This window comes from Falco punctatus (assembly GCF_963210335.1).
Source record: "Falco punctatus genome assembly, chromosome: 3".
NCBI classification, from domain to species: Eukaryota; Metazoa; Chordata; class Aves; order Falconiformes; family Falconidae; genus Falco; species Falco punctatus.
In genome coordinates this window covers 96372059-96391502 of record NC_137582.1, presented here as the reverse complement: position 1 = coordinate 96391502, position 19444 = coordinate 96372059, and the positions used below count along the sequence as shown (strand labels likewise).

Below are 19444 nucleotides of genomic sequence, written 5' to 3'. Positions count from 1 at the left end.
TGGCCTACGTGCCCGGCGAAGTTTCAAGCATATGCTCTGGCATGCCTGCCTGGCACCTACAGACTGCTTTCCAGATTGGACAGACCAACAATTCGCCCTCCTTTTTCTCTCAAAGGTTGAAAAATGATGTTATCAGTCGTTATTTCCAGTGCATTGCTAATTACGTGTGTATTGCATACATGCATCCAATTAAAGGGGGAAGGTCATGAAAACAACAGAAAACCCACAGATTATGAAAAACAAAAAGATTATCCGTTTGTCCTCAGGGCTGGACAACAAGGTTTCTGTCTCTGTGCAGAAGGGGAATCTTTTTCATGGTATTCAGCCCTTGTTCCTCCAAAACCAGTCCCACCTCCCTTGGACGGCTGCAGTGGCCCTTTCCCAGCTGGGAAAGCTGTGGCAAAGAGCAAGCTTTGGGCTCATTTCATGTCTCTCACAACCACACCACGTGCTGATACTCCCACATTGTTGTTTTTTTTTTTTTTTTTTTGGGGGGGGGTGGGTTGAGGCAGAGAACAACTCAGCATCAGGTTTTTCCTCAAAGAAAACACAAACAGCTGAACCCCACAGGGACTTGGACAATCTATAGTCTGGATGAAAACCCACCCTTAATTCTGCCAAAACTTCACTGATTAAGAATATGCAGATCTAAAGATTTTGCCAGGTACTTGCAGAGAATATTCCTGCTGGGTATTCCTTCCTCCATTGCCTTCAAGTGAGTGTGCACAGTGTGTAAGGTTAAAAGTGTTTCTTTTCCCCTCCAAGTGCAGAAGACTAATAGAAGAGTTAGAAGTTTAGGACTAAAAGCCCTGTACAGACAACTCTGAGATATAAGGACGGCATATTTTATCTTCCTTTCATATGAGCTTAATGACAGAAAAAGGACAGTCCTTCGGTCCTTCATTCAGCTATCCCCACTGACTGGAGGAACAACTTAATGGAAACCCACAATATATTGTTCAAACACTCCCATAAAAATGGTCTCTCCACCTATCCGAACACATTGTCCGTTGTCTTAGATCAAACATAGCTGTTATTTTTAAATGTGAGGATTAAAAGGCATCCATTAGAAGGAGAGATTAAAAATCTATTAAAAAAAAAAATCAGAATCTTAAAAGACTAATTATTTGTGCAATCTTCAAGATCAAACGCTGTTGAAATAAAGTCTTTAACTGCTTTATCAGATAAAACCTGTGTTCAAAGATTGCAAGGGGAGAAGAGACTATTAAGATAATCTAGCCTGACCTCATGACCTTGGGTTTTGGCATTTTGCTGGTACAGAATCTTTTCAGTTGCTTGTACAGCTCAATGGAAAACTGAATAAAACCATCAAGAACACAACAGACTGCACAAACTTGAAAAAAAGCAGACCACATGTTTTCATGTTCATTTAATTTGTGTGTTTGTAGGCAAGGCTCAATACTTCAATGGATAGCACCGAGTCCTCTGCTGATGCAATTAGCGCAGCTCTTGCTGAAGCTCACGGATGTCATTTTCCATCAGAAGAGGATCTAGCCTGAAGAGTTTCCAGCTGCCAGGGAGAAGTAAGTACAAAAGTGCAAATACTTGGAAAGAGTAATTTGCAGAAGACCCTGGATAAACTAAATTTCCAGCGTGCCTCCTTTTTTTCTTCTTTTTTTTTTTTTTTTGTGTCTTTCTACTGTTTCTTTTATAACAAGTGCTTAGGGTTGTGTTCACAATGCCAATTTTCAGCAGGACAAGAGGGATACATTTCTTTGTGTGTCTTTTCTAATCTGTTTGAGCTGTCTGATATCTTCACATCTAATACATTCTGGATCTTTGATCTGCGTCGGAGGATATCTCAAGGAGGAACGATGATTCACGGGAAAACAGGATATGCACAGGGGAGCCAGTTACCCAGTCCAGCAGAATTAATCAGCATTAGGTGTGTGAGCTCTTGCTCTGAAACACTGTAAATAAGAGAGAGTCACAGATGATTATAGGTATGGGAATAAACAAAGAAAGAGAGAAACACAATTTAAACCTCTAAGTGTCAAAAATGGTTTCTGAACCACCCACTTGATTTGTTGGTGGAGCAAAACTTGCCTGGTGTCCGGCTGAAAACATGACCTCTGTTTTGCAAAGCGTCACTGTTTCGACATTGCCTTCTGATCTGGCACCCAGACTGTTTTTGCAAACCAGGGACACACCTAATGCTGGGTAACAGGGCTGAAGTACAGGACGCTGCCTTCCTGTGCCCCACCAAGCCAGCCGCCTGCTTACAGCGCGGTGCTCTCCCTGGCTCGCTCCGTCTTGCAGCCTGGTTTCTCCTTCTGTCTTGTAGCGCGGCCTCTTTCCTGCCTGCAGCTGGCCTAGGCTACCACACGGGAGCTTGGAGCAGCCTCCCGGGAAAGAGGTGTAACTAATGATGGTGCCCGCTCACCAGGGGAGCTGAGGGGCATCGCCACCCTTGCTGCGTAGTGCCCGGCCGATGAGAGCTGGTGCAGCGAGAGGGCAGTGACTGCATGGTCCTTGCAGCCCTCGGGCAGAGTAGCAGACGGCGCCACTGCTGCAGTGCCACTGGCCAAGCATGTCAGTGGACATCACCACCTCCTTTTCCTCACGCTCACATTTTCAGAATGAAGCCCTTGTGATCGCGCCGGATCAGGGATCTGATCTCCCTGCACGCAGGGGGCCTGAGGCACGGGGAGCCTCACGGAGGCAAAGTTGTTCTAGATGCTCTGGAGGAGAGCTGGATGCCAGAAGGGCGGCAGCTCAGGCTGGGCAGTGTTAGCAGGAATACAGCTGTAGCAATTAGTTTGGCTTCATGTCAAAATTCCTTCCGATTTGTCAAAAGCTTCTGTCAAAAGGTGGCTTTTAATCTGCGTTTTGACTTGATATGCCTTGGTCATAAGGGATGGAAAGGGGGAAGTCTCAAGACAGTGGCTTTCCACTTAGCCACTCCAGGTCTGGGTAGGTCCTGCGGATGGTGCCCAGCTCCTTTTTCAAAATCTGCACCTGCACGACACCCGGCGCTGAGCGAAATCCCTACCAGTGCGCCGTGGCCCTGTGCTCCTGGGATGTGGGTGGATGTTGGTGGTGATGCTCCCTCTGTGCTGGTCCCTCACTGCATGTGCATGTCCAACCATCACTCCTGCCTTGCACAGGCTTCCCGGGGAAAGCCCCTTACAACAGCGGGGCTGCTGCTGCTGCTGCGATGGGGACAAGCCCCGTGCAAGGTGAACTGACTCCCATGGCTGCATCCAGAGCAGTGAGATGAGGGGGTGGGGAAAGATTCTTTAATGCTCAATGTTTTCCTTAGAAAGCTGCAAATAATATCACCTATGGCAAATATTTTGTTTCTCTGAAGGAGGAATCCAACTGTAAAAGTATTTAGGTAGCAAGACCAGAGCACCTTAGACCTGAATTGCCTGCAAACGGAACTTCTGAAGCCCAAAGGGATGTTGTAACCACGTTAACGCAACAAGAAGAGGAAATGCTAAGGGTATTTGACTTTACAAACAGCCTTCAGTTGGCCTGTTTCCAGCACAAATGCCTCATGCATGGTAATGGATTTCAAATACGCTAGAGTACAGCCACAAAACCAAACAAGTCTTAACATTTGACCTTATTGGGGAAAACAAGCCTGCTATTACCAAAGAAAACTAAGCATGCCTTAGCTAATTGACTCATCTTAGGAAAAGTTTTGTTTCCATGACTGAACCGTAGGAATGTAAAGCTTTGCCATCTTTCAGCCAGCATGGTTTCCTTAGATCTCACACGGAATATCTGAAAATCACCAGCCAGCCACCTCCTAATATTTTCAGTAGTCTGACCAGTCTAGAGAGAAGTGGAGGGTCAAACAACACCAGCGACACCTTTACTATAAGGATTTTGGTCTTGGGGGGGTGGGGGGGTGTTTGGGTTTTGTTTTTGTTTTTTTTCTTGATTCGGTGTTTCTGGAACAAAACACAAACATCAATTAATTACATCTTGTTACATCCTTGTTGCTGTTTGCTCATCCACCCATGGATATTCCACATAAAATTACCTAATAATCAATTTGAAGTATTTTAAAGTAGCTTGTTCTTATCGTAAGACAGCAACAGAGTTAGCAATCCAGTGTCTAGACCCAAGACAGTGATGTCATCCTCAAAGATATAAGTCATAAATGGGTTCTGTGTGGTGTAAATCGCTGATATTTTATGTATCGCTAAAAATGGCCGTCTGTAGGTCTAAGACCCCTTACAAGCAAAGGAAAATTCCTTAAGACATGGAAAAACAATTTTACTTACGTTTTTTTAAGACATTAATAATTTAACTTTCACAACTAGAGGCTGACCACAACAGTCACCCAAGATGGATGACACCTATTGTTTGCATTATAAGCCACGAAAGGAAGGTAAGGATTCCCTGCTATGAGATGTAACTGGTCTCAGAAGATCTTTCAAAAGCAACAGCAGCAGTGGCCTGTCCGATAAATGAGCTGAAGGCTATCTTGAGCAAGCACTGTTACTTGTAGATTGTTTGGTTTCCCTGGCTTTTGGCAAGTCACTCATGCAAAAACTGAGCAATTTTTATTTCGTTTTGACAAAACCATCCACATGTTAAACACATGCTTGAAAGGCAGTTTACAGGTTTAAACTAAAGTGTTTATAAAACCTTAGTGAGGATTACCTTGCAAAAAATGAGGACTTCTGGAATAAGCTGTATAGTGACAAATTAATTTCATATTCTGTTTAACATCTCTGTCAGTAAACTCAAGGCGAGATAAATCTCTTTATAAAGAACCCATAGAGAATGTTTAACTAAGCGTAAAGCATGCTGTGTCTTTGTTCTATGGTATAGCTTTGCTTTTGTTGTGGGCCAGACTGCGTTCAGCCAAAGTAGATTGTCTGAGATGAAACACAACGCGATGTGCATTTGAATTTGCTTGTATGCAAAACAGTGCTGTCAGCCTCCCTGGCAGGGGACCGGCTGGTGGGGACCAACTGTGGGCTGCTCTAGCCTCAGCGTGTGATTTATGGCAACCTGAAGCTACAGCAAGTTACCTGAGAGGTGAAAGGAGCAGAAGTATGAACAGCAGCAGTCATTGACGCAGGGCTGGGCATCCCTGCACCTAGGAAATTTGCTTTATTGCAGCTGTGGCCCAGAAGGTGGGAGTTGGGTCCGGGGATGTAATGCTACAGATCAAGAGATCTGAGGCCAGCCGCTGCGCAAGTGGTTGTTTCTGGTTTAGGTCTTCTCCTAGGAGGCGACAGGTGGGTCACGCTGTAGCTTATTAAAGCCCAGACAGGGAATTAATAGAGCCCACATTCCAAAACCAGTACTGTTATACAGACAGCAGCCCTCAAAATGAGATACCCACATCACCAGCAGACATCGCGTATTGCAGTGAGAAATCAACTGAGGTCCAAGTTGAAAGAGAAGAGCTACGGGCTACTAGTCAACTCTCTTTGTACTCAGGGTTTTTGGCAGAGAACAGGGACGCATCTGCACGGGTCTCACAGCCGTGGGCTGTGCCACGTCCTTACTCTAGCTGTATTTGCACGCAGCCTTTAGCTAGCACCTGCTTGCACCCTCTTGATGAGAACAGGTTGTGTGAAGATGCCAGACTGTGCCCGAGTGCACCAAGGAGCAACACTTGCTCTGGCCTTTTAATGTTTAAACAGCTGTGCTGAATGTGCCAGAGGGTGTCTTACAGAGTCGTTAAAAATTGATCCCTGAGTAAACAGCCTTGGTGCTATTTACTCCAATTCAGCTGCGATAATTTACACCATCTGAAGAGCGGACTAATCTTGCACTGGCACATCTCAGAGATGTTTGCTACTGGCTTGAACAGAAGGATCCTTGTGGCAAGGGGAGTACAACTTCCCCCTCACTTATGACTCTGGACAAGAGAATAGATACAACACATTTTAAAATAAAAGAAATTATTTCAGAATGAAAACATGATCACGAACACAGTGGTCACAGGCTTGAGCTGATGCAGGACACACACATATGCCAACATATAGCATAGATGTTGGTTACATGCACGATTGAAACGGACTGCTAGACACCAACGGGAGAGGTATGGAGTTTAACCTTCTTTGAGGTCTGGTCACACTCCTAGTTTGGTTTTATTCCTGTTGCAAAAGCTGTACAGGCAGCTCAAGGAATATCCATGTGGAAACATGCTAGAGGGAAGGGAAACAGTTCAGGACATAAACATCTCTCTTGTAGAAAATTGTGATTTCCTCCCAACTCCATTTGAACAAGGTTGGATATATCTGCAACTACCCACTAGTCTTTTTCTCTGTTATTAGAGATCCTGCTTCAAATACGGATCATCTGCTTTGCCTGGCTAAATGTGATGATTGCTCACCATCGGTCAGTACTCATTCTCTTGGTCCTTTCTCTCTATTGTCCTGCGATTAACTTACCAAGTGACACATCTTAACATTCCTCTTTATGACACATCTGTTGTCTTGTCATTTTTACTCTTCAAGATACCACTTCCATCTCATGGCCTTGATGTCTTCAAAACACCTAGAACAGAAAAGAGACACATGTAGATCGCCTGATTCACCAGGTTGAATTTTCTGTTGAATTAGCAACTCCCTGGAATTAATCCTTCGAATATAAGCACATCACAAATTACTAGTCAAGCAAATATTTAAGACACAGTAAGTCTCTGGAGTTTCTAAATGGTAAGTAAAATCAGGACTTTGGGGCATGTGGAACAGCAATCTCTTACCTACTGCTTCCTTATAAAACTCCGAGAACCAGTAGTAACTTGTGATGGCATTCAAAATTTTGGATATAGTTTTGCTTTGCTGTAAACCTATTTGATCCAGTCATCATTTTTCTATCATGCTGTAGACAAATATGTTCAAATTAACTAGCACAGTTCTAGTTTTACTGGCAAGTGTAAGTGTCCGTTTTAAAGAAGCTAAAACCGATGCAAAGTTTCTTGAGTTCATTAACTACAAACCTTCACCTGATCCTACTCGCAAAACTTGCAGGCTCTCAAAGCACATGTAATGCAGCAATGTTTCATTTTTTAACATTGGCTGGTTCAGGTGATTTCACGTTTGGTATAAATGATAATGATATAAGACACTGACATCACTACATGTTTATAAAAAGAACACACAAATGCACAGTGACGTTTTACACAGTGGTTGCACATAAGACACTCACAAATTTGAAGTCTGACGCTGTGGGGTGCCGAGTACTCTTAACTCTCATTAAGTTCAATGCGAGTTGAGAGTGCTTCGTGGTTCAGGTGCTCGGGCCCTCAGTGAGGCTCTGCACAGTAAGGAATTATACCAACATTCACGTCTGAGACAAGAGTAATTTCCTCTTTCTAGTAAGTGCGTTTCTAATTGCTGGATCAGTACAACTGGCTGATAATCACAGTAATATAAATGATTTTCTGGTACTGAAGTGCTCTTTCTGAAAGTTAATAAAGCTCACTCAACATCGCCTACAGTTTTACAACATACCGTAATGGAATAATGCAATGAGTACAATATGAGTATAGTACAAAAGCCAATGCAAAGTTAAAAATGGATCTAGGGTAGTGTTGCTCTTGAATACGAGCAGTACAAGGTATGAATTACTTCTTTGGGCCGGGTACAGGAGCTAATCTGTGAACAAAGCAGCCCAACTCACATTCAGGTTTACTCCTGATTCTTTTTCAAGATTTGCTTCCCACCTTTTTCTTCCAGTTGTTTTATATGCCCTCATCCTTGTTAATTCCATAAAGGTCATCATGCTTTGAGTTTACACCTTCCAGTTTTCTACTGGAATTTGGTTGTTAAAACGGTTTTATAAACTTCTGTAAGGATGTCATACAAGGACGCAGCAGAAAAGCAACTCTATTTTAAAATTAGAGCATGAATTCAGGTCAACTTGAAACTTTAAGGTATGTGTAGCCCTGTAACATGAGACTTGTCTCCTGCAGTAGTTGAACACTTTAAAAAAATAACTTTACATTGTTTTCACTATGTGCAAACAGAATTTTATTAAATTTCATTGTTTTGGGATCCACCCATATCTCATATGCCCATCATGATGAGTTTCTTGGTATAAGGGCAGATTAAATTATATGTGTAAGACCTCTAGCCCCCCTTTTTTCCCCTGCACGAGTAAGACAAAGCCGTATTTGGGGAGAACGTGGCTTTATCTATTTGTAAGCAATCACCTGAAATGCAGTCTCATAAGTTGATGGTAACCGGTAATGCCAAATCCTCGTTACAGCAGTGGCATTTTCACTAACTGTATGGCGGATTTTGCAATTAAGAACACACAAAAGAATTATTCCTTTCTTGCGTAACAACATTTTAATGTCAATAAAAAGTGGTTTCATAGTTCAAGATTACAAATAAAAAAATATGTCATCTTGACCCTTTTGCTACTTTCCCTCAGGGAAGTCTTCAAACGTTAGTTAGGAAGTGTTAAAAACACGAGGTGGATGGATGCTCACTCTACATAAAGCTGACGGACTCCCTCCCCGCTTTGCCATCGCCGGATGTTTCAAAACGGAAGGTTTTGCTCCAAGAAGCCTGAAAGGCGAACCCTCTCTCTCTCTCTCTCGTGGCAGGTGAAACCACGGGGGCATGCACCACCACCGGGTCCTTTCGAGCTGAACACAGCTGGAAGGGTACTAAAAGGAGCGAGTCAAGCGCCTCTCCAACTACCGGGCTGCATCAAGAAGGCACAACATAAGCAATGGTAAAGTCAGTAAACAAAATTTTACTGTAATATTTCATAACACAGATACTGTATTTCTCTTTTAAGTGTAAAGCTACCGTCTTACACAAGAAAGATGGACAGACCCTTTTCCAAGACTAATATGGATACAATAAATATGGAGTTTTACATACTAGATCTGTACACAGAAACTTTGTCCCACAGCCATAAAAATTTACATTTAACAGTGCAACATATAATTTAATCCTTTATTTATCTGACATAGGATGTTTACTTACTAAACACAAGCAACTACCTGGTTTTAATATACATATTTTATATATATATATTTTATATATATATATCTTCAACAATCTATACAGGTTTCTAAACATAAAACTCCAAAAAGGCACAATCGTCTATACAACATGTACAAAAATGGCTGGAGCTGACAAGAAACAACAATTATTGGTCAAGAGTTCATGATTGCACGAAGATTAGTAATGGGTTTGTGTCAGAAAAATGTGCTTTAAGGAAAGGAAGGTTTGCAAAGAAACCTGTAAGTGTTATAAAAAGAACCCCAAAAAAATAAAAACGCAATGAAAAACAAAAACTAGGTCGCTATTACAAGTCTATCCTCATCGTCACTGCTGCCATCGCTAAACTGCACCGTGTTTTGCCGCCGGGGCAAGGCGGCTGGCCTGTGTACCTGTCTGTCCGGGGAGACAGTTCGGTGGACCGGGGACTTGGTTAATGCATCGGGATTCCCCTTGGAGCGGGGCTCCGCCGGGGCAGCCCTCTTCACCTGCAGGGAAGGGACGCTGCGCTTTGGCTTGGCGGGGCTGGCGAGGTCAGTCTTTTCAGGATCCACCTTCCCCGGACCCTTGGGTCGCTCGTAGTCGGTCAGCGGGGCGGGCTCGGGGTGGCCCGTACCGCCGTACCGCTGGCCGCCTGCTGCCGCCTGGGGAGAAGCGGCCCTGCCCGCCTGGCCGGCCTCGGCCGCGGGGAAGCTGGCAGGCGGCGGCTCCGGCTGTGCCTCGCAGGCCTTGGCCCTGCTGCCTGGGGCGGGCGCCTCGGCAGCCCCGTGCCCCTCGGCACCCACAGGGCTGACGGAGGGGATGAGGGTCGGCAGGGCGATGTTCAGTATCTGCAAGCCGGGAATGTGGGCCTGCGGGCTGGGGTTGCCCTGCGGGGCCGCGCCGGCGGTCAAAACCTGGAGACCCACGGCGTTCAGGGTAATTCCCGAAGGGCGCATCTGCGGGGCGATGTTTGTGTTCGCCAGCCCCAAGATGTTCACCGTCTCCATGCCCAGTGGCGGCAGAGTCTGCAAGCCGGGCGTGCCGAGACCCTGGATGCCCGGCACGCTCACCTGCCCTATGGGGATGCACGGCACCACGCTGTTCACCTCGGCGACACCCATGGGATTGGCAGCGGCACCGGTGGCCGTGCCGCCTGCCTCGCCGAGGGTGCTGGTAGTTCTGTGAATCACGCTAACGGCGGGGATGGTGAGCTGCACTGGTCCCGCCTGGATGGGAACGAAGGTGGAGTAGGTGGCCAGGCCAGCGGGGACCACCTGAATCCCCCCGATTGGTACCGTGCCGTAGGGTGCCTTGGCTTGCCGCTGCGAGTGCAGGGGGAGGTGGCTGAAGAGGTGAGTCTGAGGAGCCCTCGGCTCGGTGACGTGCTGCGGGCACCCGGCCAGCTTCTCCTCTGGGCTTTCGGCGTAGGGCGACAGCGCTGCCGTCTGCATGCTGTGGTCCGCTGGTGAGGAGGGCGAGCTGACAGAGGGCGTGCTCTGGGGGAGAAAAACACAGGTGTGTCAATGCGGTGGCCAGCACTATCCTCGAGTGAAACACAAGGTAGCTGGGAGGGCTTCCCACACTCCCCTTTAAGAAAAAACAACAAACTGGTTCACAGTATATACTGCCCAGCTTGAACAATGAATTAATTTCCTTCCTTTCTTTTTCAAACTCCTTCCTCGCCCACTAATTGAATTTTCCTCTCCTAATCACCCTGGCTAATTTCTCTAGAACACTGGCAAACATTGATGAATATCCTTTATATGTGTTTTTTAAGGAGCGAGAAGGCTTTGGAGAACTGTTTTCTGTGGAAATGGCCTCAGGCAAGAAAGTTAAATAAGCATAAGCTGGCATTTTTGATGCATCAGGTTCTTTTCCTGGAGGCATTACAGCCTCCAGCGGGCAGAGGCAGCATCATGGCACATCTGTCTGTAGGTGCTTCTCATGTGGAAGACAGGCGACACGTAGTGACAAGCGACGGGCGACAGCTGCAGCACCCACAGAGACGGCTGGATACTGGAGTGAGAAGTGGGACCCACATCCCACCGCTGCCTCCGCTCACCGTGATTTGCTGCACACATCCAGACCGATAATTATATTTATTTGCTCCCTTTTCTTCTCATACAGCCTGTGCTACTGACCAACGCTGGCAACTCCTTTCCTAAACCCTCCTGAAGTAAGAGGTCTTAACTGCAATCGCAGTCTCGCAGTACCTTTTAGTTTTAGACATATTTAGTCTTTACATTAGTATTTAGACATATTAGACAAGTGGTGCAACCTTGTTTAGTTTTTATTGTGCTAAATGGTAATTCTGTGGTTTTGACCAAACTCTCAAGAAATCTCTAGAGCAGGCACAAAACCAAAACACGAACAGAAATGCTTTTGAAAACTGCTGGTAGGGAAGGTATTGCTTAAAGGAGAATATGATTTGCTGACTATGCAGTGCTGACCAGTCCAAATGGGAAGCCAACACCTTCCTCAGAATTAAGTCCTGCCTGACACCTCACAAGAAATCCTGATAACTGGTATGGATGCTTTCAAAAGAACATACAACAGCCTTCCTGAGTTGTCTCGACCCCTTGTCTCGATTGCAAGAAGTGGGATCCACGACCTTCCTCAGTAGGAACCGACTAGATTAACCATCAGGCACATTGGCTGCTGCTTGTTTTGGTCTGGGAAAGAAGGAGGTAGTCTGGAAAGGAATTACTGCCTTGTATTACAGGCCTTTTTTATGTTAAATATATTAATTTAGATGATTATTAGAGCTATATTAATGAAGACTTGTCGATTTTTAATTGTGTGAATATTTTCTTGAGGCTTCAGTGGTTCTGTTTGATGAGGGAGTAACGTCAGTCAAATGTCCTTCTGGTATCTACTGGCAACAACTGAAACCCCCAATCCAAATAGGAAGGTCCTACTCCTTTTGTGGCAAGTATACACAGTGATCAGAGACCACTACATTTTATCCTCTGTCATACTACAAAATTGTTGCAATTTACATTTGCCACATGGACGGACAGTTCTCACAAGCAGGAACGAACCTGTGTCAAACAATGAAATGCGGCAATAATTCTTACTGTTTCTTCTTGTCAACAGTTCACTATCATAAATTTTGTAAAAAATAAATCCAGTAGTAGAGATTTTTTTTCAAAGAAAAACCAAGCCAATAAGTACTTAAACTAGAATGAAAGTTTTACTTACTGTTAATGCTTTTGCAAACTTCCTGCTGCTTATTTTTCTACAACCACATGCATGTCTTATTTGTAAATATTGCATTGATCACAAAGAAGGCAGTAATTACTCCTTTATTTAAACTACATTTTGCATCACATCTTTCTGAGCATTACTCTGGAAAGCTCTAATGCCTTCATGGTCTGCAATAAGAATTCAAAACTTTCAAGAGGTATCCTTAGGGTCAATCAGGTATGTGGCTTGCACCATCCCCGTTACAGTCCATTAAAATATTGCTGAGTTGTAAAAGGCTTAACACCTGCCAGTTCCCCTCTGCGATTTCCTTAGCAGAGCTTTAAAGACAATAGTGACCAAAACTACCAAATGCCTCTGCAGCCTTGCACACAGACTGCCCTCACCTTTCTGCACACTGCTCTGAAGAGCCGTGTGTCTAGAACAAGGCATGGCCAAACCTGATCCGTTTCCAATTAAAATGTTCTTTGAGCTTGGAGAAAAACTGAGAGCACCGGGAACTCAGGTCTCAGTTCTGTGCTCGTCTGTCCTTTTGTTATTGTGCACGGGCAGCCTCCTGGTTTCCTTGAACATCTGGTGCTCTTTCTACTTCTACTACTAAGCATATTTGGAGCAGAGATAAGGAACTGCAGAATTTTTTAATAGTGGTAAGGCAAAAACTTTTGGGACTAGATTAATTTCCCTTGGGAATTACCAATTATTCTAGTGTCTTATTTCAGACTGAAATGACTTCTGAATTTTAACACTTTCCTCTGAAAACTTTATAACCACCACTGTCTGTTTGTTCTACAAATCTGTTGTATCCCTTCTTATTTGTAATACAATCTACCAGCTCCAAACTTCAGCTGAACCACCGTATTACAGTTAATCCTTTTAGGGAGAATACAGTCAAAACTAAGAATTTGAAAAGCAGTGCTCCTACAACATCGTTGTTTCTAGAGTTCTATACATCCATGCTTCAATTACTTTCAACTCTTCTTTAATACTCATCAGCCAAGAATGGAAGGAAAGGCAAACGTTTTGCTCTTTGAAAAACCTCCCAAAAGACCTTTAAAAGGAGGATCTGAAATCCCGCTCTCTCCCCCCGAGTCAGACACTCCTACCTTTGTGAGAGCTGCAGTTGATATTAAGGAGTGGTCCAAGGCTGGTTCTGGATCAGGGTAATCCACAGACATCTGGCGACCTGGAGATGTCGGACCGACGTCTGCCAGCGTCACACTAGCACTGCGGGGACCTGCTCCCCTCTCCTGGGCTTTATCCTCATGTGCTTCCTGATGGGTGAATTCTGCTGGTGACCTGGAGGTCCTGCTAACTGACTGCACCGTGCTAAGGACGGTCATCTTTGTCAGCAGAGCTTTGGGCAGGCCATCCATAGAGTCCGTGTGAACCCCAGCAAAACAGTCGGGGAGCCTGATGTCTTCATCAGTGCTGGCAGCATCCTGCAGGCCATGTCGAGATGGATGATGCTGGGGGCTGGCTGTCACCGAGGGGGTTGTGGATAGGACTGACTCAGCCTGGCTGTCTTCATCATCATCTTCATTGTCATTTTCATCTTCATCTGCACCATCGGACTCTTCCACATCGTATCCCGACTGGTCATAGCCAAATCTCTGCTTCTCACCTGCAGAAGTGGGAGTTAGAAGGTAATCAGTGAAGGTCCTGGACTGATTGGGAAAGAGACGGGAGGGAGTGATTAGAAACACCAAAAAAACACATGGCACACGCATTTCTCAGTCACATCCCATTGCATCAAAGAAACAGGGAAGATTTTAATTTTTGTTTCTGTTTTCCAGTGTACATATTTAATTATACAGCCACGTAATTTTTCATCATCTGCTTCCGTGGTTTTTCAATCTTCTGGATTTGGCTGTTTTCTTTTAAGCCATTTATAACCATTTGCTCAAAGTCACCCTTCACTCTCTCGCCTGGGGAGAAGCGAGCAGATTCCTGGTCCATTAAGTTCCCGGTGACGACATACGGAGCTGGTCTGCCAACCTTAGCAGTGGGATATTCTCTAGCTGTTTCTGACTCATAAGTGGGTGTCCTTGTACCTAATATGATTCACTGCTGCAAAGGTTTTTGAAGGATGCAAACAGAAAGACTGGAGGCTGTTAGTCAGGAATCTGTCTCGTTAACAGGCAAAAGAGACCAAAATTAGACCTTACCAGAATTCTTCACTTTGGTAATGTTTTGAAAGGTTTATTAACAAAACACCCAAGATGTCCTAGGAGGCAAGAAAGCTCTCATCCTGTCAAAACTCACCTATGCACGAAACTTTGCTCATATGAAGAAGCCCTCCTGACTTCAAGTCTTAAAGCCAAACTGCTATCTAGCAGCAAATTTCTCTACAAAATACAGCTCGACACAGCTTTTCACCTTCTTTTATATCATAACTTGGAAAGAAAGAATCCTCTTTAGTACATAGACAGAAAATCCCATCTGCTGTATCTGACTCCAAGCCAGACTGTCTGGGATCATATTTTATAAAAGACAAAATGCTTTGAATGCACTAATATTTTACATTTGATTAAAGGTCTGTCGGCTGAGCTGTCCAAAAAAAATATCAGCATAAAAATCATTTGGCTCTGCAAAAGCAATGATGGCTGGTTAGCTAAAATCTCAGAGACTTTGTTCTAGAGAAAATCTGCACAGGAACTTACCATCAAAATGAACGACTCTGAAAAAAATCAGACCCTTAGAAGAATTTGAAGGTACTACCAATACTTTAAGCTGCTACATTACCAAAACCAAAATAAGCATCTTGTACTCCAGGTATAATAAATGGGTTTAATTGAGCTACCTCTCAGTAAGTTACCCACCATTATAAGCCTTTATGGTTTCAAATGAGCAATGCAATTAGGAACGAGACTAATAGCTTCCTTGAAAAAATCCCTCTGTAATGACTTTGCCCCTCTTTGCCTACACAGTAATTTGTACATTAACTAAATATGGAAACTATAGATTTTCTACATTTACTACAGCAGGCATGAAACTGAAATGTTATTAAAAATACCCCAAATCCTCCAGGTCATTGGAACGATGCTAACAAAAATATTTTTTAGATTTTTCAATAGTCTTCATTTACAATTCTCAACTACAGACAAAGCTGTTCAAAAAAGAAAATATATTTTAGTGGAAAAATTAATTCAGTAAGGTCCATTCCAAAAATATGGCAAGTAGGATTGTTAAAAATATTATTAACAAAACCACATGGAGTTATTCAACTTTTTTTTTTGTCTAAACTCCTGTCATTTCTCTTCTTCACAGTGTTTCTTCATCATTAAGATGAAGCAAAGCAAACACATCTAAAATGTTAGAACCTCTACGTATGCTTGATTTCTGAATGGAAATAACCTCCCTTAATGCCTCCGTAACAGATCTTGAAGACGTCTCCATGTGGTACAGCTAAAAAGGGTCACACGTGCATTTCCTGCAACTCTGAATAATGCATGGGGCATTGCAAAGTCTCGGATTTCAGTCTGGACTCCCCCATAACTTTGGTCTCTTTACCAACATCACATAACTATTCTCTGGGAAATCCTACTGCTTCTTTTCTTTTTTCTTCCTCTCTCCACATGAATCACATTTTCTGTGAAAGCTGATGTCAATCACGAATGACTGTCTCCACTGGCAGGAGAAACTACCTGAAGTGATTAGACTGACTTGTCACACTTGCAAAGCGAGGAAAACACATGCTCAAACAATGCTCTGATTTATAGTAAGAAACTATTATTTTTCAAATCAACATTTAAAAATGCTACAGGATTTACTAGCAAGTTGCTGCTTATGCAGGAATTTTCTGCAGACATCTCTTTCTGCACACATGTCTGCATTAATCAGCTTTCTAGAATAAAACCATGGAAGGGGAAAGGGGAACTGTGTGTGGGACACAGATTCCTCACATGCAGGACTCTGTGGGATATCATTTCCCTCTATTGTTTCCCTGTTTACCTCCACCCTTTGTGCATTTGCCAGCTTGTGTTTAAGTGTGGTTACCTGGAGCCAGAGCCTGCAGTGTAGGCGAGGTGACAGAGCGAATGTGGTTCCCTTTACTCCCACACGGCTTTGAAGCATCAGATGAGAAAAAAACACCATTCCTGACTTGCCTGCTCTGGCAATACACAAAGGAACACTCTGCTCTGGTTTTTATACCTGCGTGCAAGTTTGCTGAAACAAGAAGTGCCCAAGCTTTCAGAATTAAGCATCCCATTGCAGCATCGCTGTATATCAGTGGAGTTGCAAGAGAACCTGATGCTGGAGTTTCAAGCAGTGGAAGACCCTGGCAGGTTATGGGTCTTCTCTGAAAGAGGCTTCGAGCTAAGGCTGTGACCACTGCAGGTGGTGAAGGACACGTTTCCAAGCTCTGTTGTGTTCACCAAGTAGTATTGGCCCGGATCTATTCTGGTAACTGTACGCTGCTGTCGTGTCCGGTTTGAGTCCCGGTGGAGTCCTGTTTTTCCAGGGGTACAAGAAGCTGGGAGGGGACACATTGAGGACAGCTGATCCAAACTGGCCAGATATTCCAAGCCACACGGTGTCATGCTCAGTACATAAACTAGGGAGAAAGCTGGCCAGGGGGTGCTCTTTGGGAACTAACTGAGCATCGGTCAGCAGCTCGCGAGCAACGGCATTATGTATCACTTGTTTTGTATATTCTTATTATTTTATCATTATTTGCCTTCCATTTCTGTCCTATTACACAGTCTTTATCTCAACATTTTACTTGTTTTCCCAGTTCTCTCCCCCATCTCACTGGGTGGAAGGAACGAGCAAGTGGCTGTACAGTGTTTAGCTACCTGCTGGGTTAAACCATGACAGCTGCCTACTAAAGTTCCCTTGCAGTTTTAATTGGGGAAAAATTAATTCTTCGCTTCCTATCTTAAACTATGCACAATTATAACCATATGCTTCTGTAGCTCATACTTACATACATATATAAATAAAATATAAATATATATATGTAAAAAAACCACCCTAGAACTAACTCAGTTTCCAAAGGGAACAAAATGACTTCTGTGTTTAACTTTGTATGAGGTTTTAAAGCAGTGTGGGGTATTTCAGAATGAAGGATGTAAATTTAAAAGCCACGAGCATACAAGGAAACTGCTTTTGGCATGAAAGTTCACAGTTGTTTTTTTTTTAAAAGAAAACAGGTAAAAAAGTTTCACACTATTAAGTGAAGGCTTATGAAAGCTACTTCTCTTTCGAAAAATGTATAACTCTCACCACTTTAACAGAAAGACTGTTCAAAACTGCCTCCATTTTTTTTAAAGAGAGTTTTTGGAAGAGTAGGGAATGTCTGCTGCGATCTTTTTAAAAAACCCTTAGAAAGACTTTTCTCCCTGGACTTCACAGGAGAAAGTAGAACTTCTGGCTTGAGACCTGAATTCTGCAAAAATTACAAACAGCTGGAAATAAAAGTATAATAGAAACGTGGACACAACTTTTGACTGGGGATTTTGCTTGTGTGCCAGCTATAATTATGTTTAATAAACCCAAGGTTTTAATCCTATGTATTGAAGCAAGTGTATACAAATCATAGGCAAAAATCAGCTTAGTCCTTCATTTATTTTGTTGTCAGTCCTCAGTTAGATAATCAGCTCTGTATTGTGTTTGTGGTGCTGATGAGCTAGTTGGCTAAGGCTCTGTTATACTGACATTTTTCCCCAAAGCGGGAAAGGAAAACCTTCAAGTTCTTTAGCACAATAGCATTAGTTGGAAATACCAACATCCTAGTATGTCCATTAGTGAAGCGCCTGGGGCTAAGTCCACACACAGTTTTTTCCACTTGTGATGCTATGAATTAGGTAACTGAAATAGGTCTCCTGATATACTTTAAAGTTCTTTATTTTAGAAATTTTTCCTAAAGAAATCCTTACTCTCCTTGGTTTTAACAATGGTCATCTGATTATCTTACACTGCAAAGGACTAGAAGAAAGGTTATTCAGAGTCTCAACTTACAGCTTTTAATTTTAACTGCAATAATATCACCAATTAGTCCATCACATGACCTGACCTATCAGGCCCTGCTACAGACTTAGCAATTCCTGCACCAAATCCAGTGATCAAGTTCAACGACCTACAACTTAGTCATATTTGGTTATAACTTAATAATATTTAGGTAGATTTTCCCATAAAGAACAAAATGTTCATTTTCATTCTTTCACTGGCAGGAAGACAAGAAACACCTAAAAATTTAAGTCCGGACTGATGAAGTTTTACACATTCCTAAGCAGACAGTCCCATCGGTAACTACAGGATTGCTATTAGCTCTACTTATGCAGATTAAAGATATAACTTACATAGTATCTGTTGGTCTGTTTACTATCTATGACGTCTAAATTTAAATTTACTAAATTTATTGGCTTTTAGCATCTGAGTAATGCAAAGCATTTTATTTTTGCCTCAAATTACGGGAGTATCTTCATTTATGGATTAGTATCTAAGTCAAAGCATTTAAAAATCAAGTACCTGTTCTATATTACATATACTCCATCAAACTCAAGAAAAAATACATATGTACTATGGCAATAAAAGCAGAAATATTTTTAAATATGTCATTATCATAAACTTGAAAATAAGGTCTACATGTCATCAATACACTCCCTATTATTTTAAACAATTAAAAGCTTAGACTCGCCTTTCAGACATCATATTAGCCTTGCAATAGACTGTTCCACAACTATTCAAACAAATTTTAAAGCAGGTAAAACAAAGTCCTGTGAAACAACACTAGCACCTACATGCCAACCTGCTGTCTTCCTGTCTAAGTCTGTTCACAGGCTTTACCTGAGTGATTTCAGCCTTGCTTCAGCTGCTGTCCACTGCTCATCACCATCAAACAGGACTCACAGTGACATCTGCTGGGTTAAATTCAGACTGGTAATAGCCACTGCTCCTCAGAAATGAGAAAAAAACCCCAAACCCTAGGGGCTTTTGACTTACATTCCTAAGGTATGGAAAGTAACAAAGTAAAGCTAAACAAAAAATTAAGAGTAACCTCTGTTTAAAGAGATTATTTACACCTAAGCCTTTCTGAGTAACCTACATACTGTAAATCAACGCTAGCGCTAGGTAGTCTATTCCCAGGCTGTAGCTACTGTGGGGCTCCAGCATGCTTAATGTACATCTAGTTGAAGACTAGGCATTGATATTAAAAAAAACAACCCACCCCACCCCCCCCCCCCAAACATTTCTTGTAAGCTATAAAGAACCAGCCTTCCATACTATTTGCAAAAGGAGGATATTATTGCAAGGATTTTCATTTATTTTCACTCCTTAAATGTAGTAGCAGTAAAAAC

The 19444-nt window shown here is 43.0% G+C and overlaps 1 protein-coding gene across 19 annotated transcripts in view; it reads right to left on the bottom strand.

The window, feature by feature from the left end:
• Positions 1-465: 465 nt before the first annotated feature.
• Positions 466-19444, bottom strand: part of HIVEP1 (HIVEP zinc finger 1) — a 131821-nt gene continuing 112842 nt past the window's right edge. For 10 of the 19 annotated variants that reach the window (XR_013927033.1, XR_013927034.1, XR_013927035.1 and 7 more), the window contains 4 exons: positions 13247-13764; positions 8435-10435; positions 7147-7254; positions 466-6492 (listed from right to left, as the gene is read on the bottom strand). Coding sequence is in view for 3 of the 19 variants with exons in the window: in XM_080380478.1 (XP_080236604.1) it covers positions 6484-6492; positions 9350-10435; positions 13247-13764 (1613 nt within the window). In the remaining 16 variants the exon portion in view is untranslated. The other 9 variants (XR_013927041.1, XR_013927042.1, XR_013927045.1 and 6 more) reach the window with 9 other exon arrangements.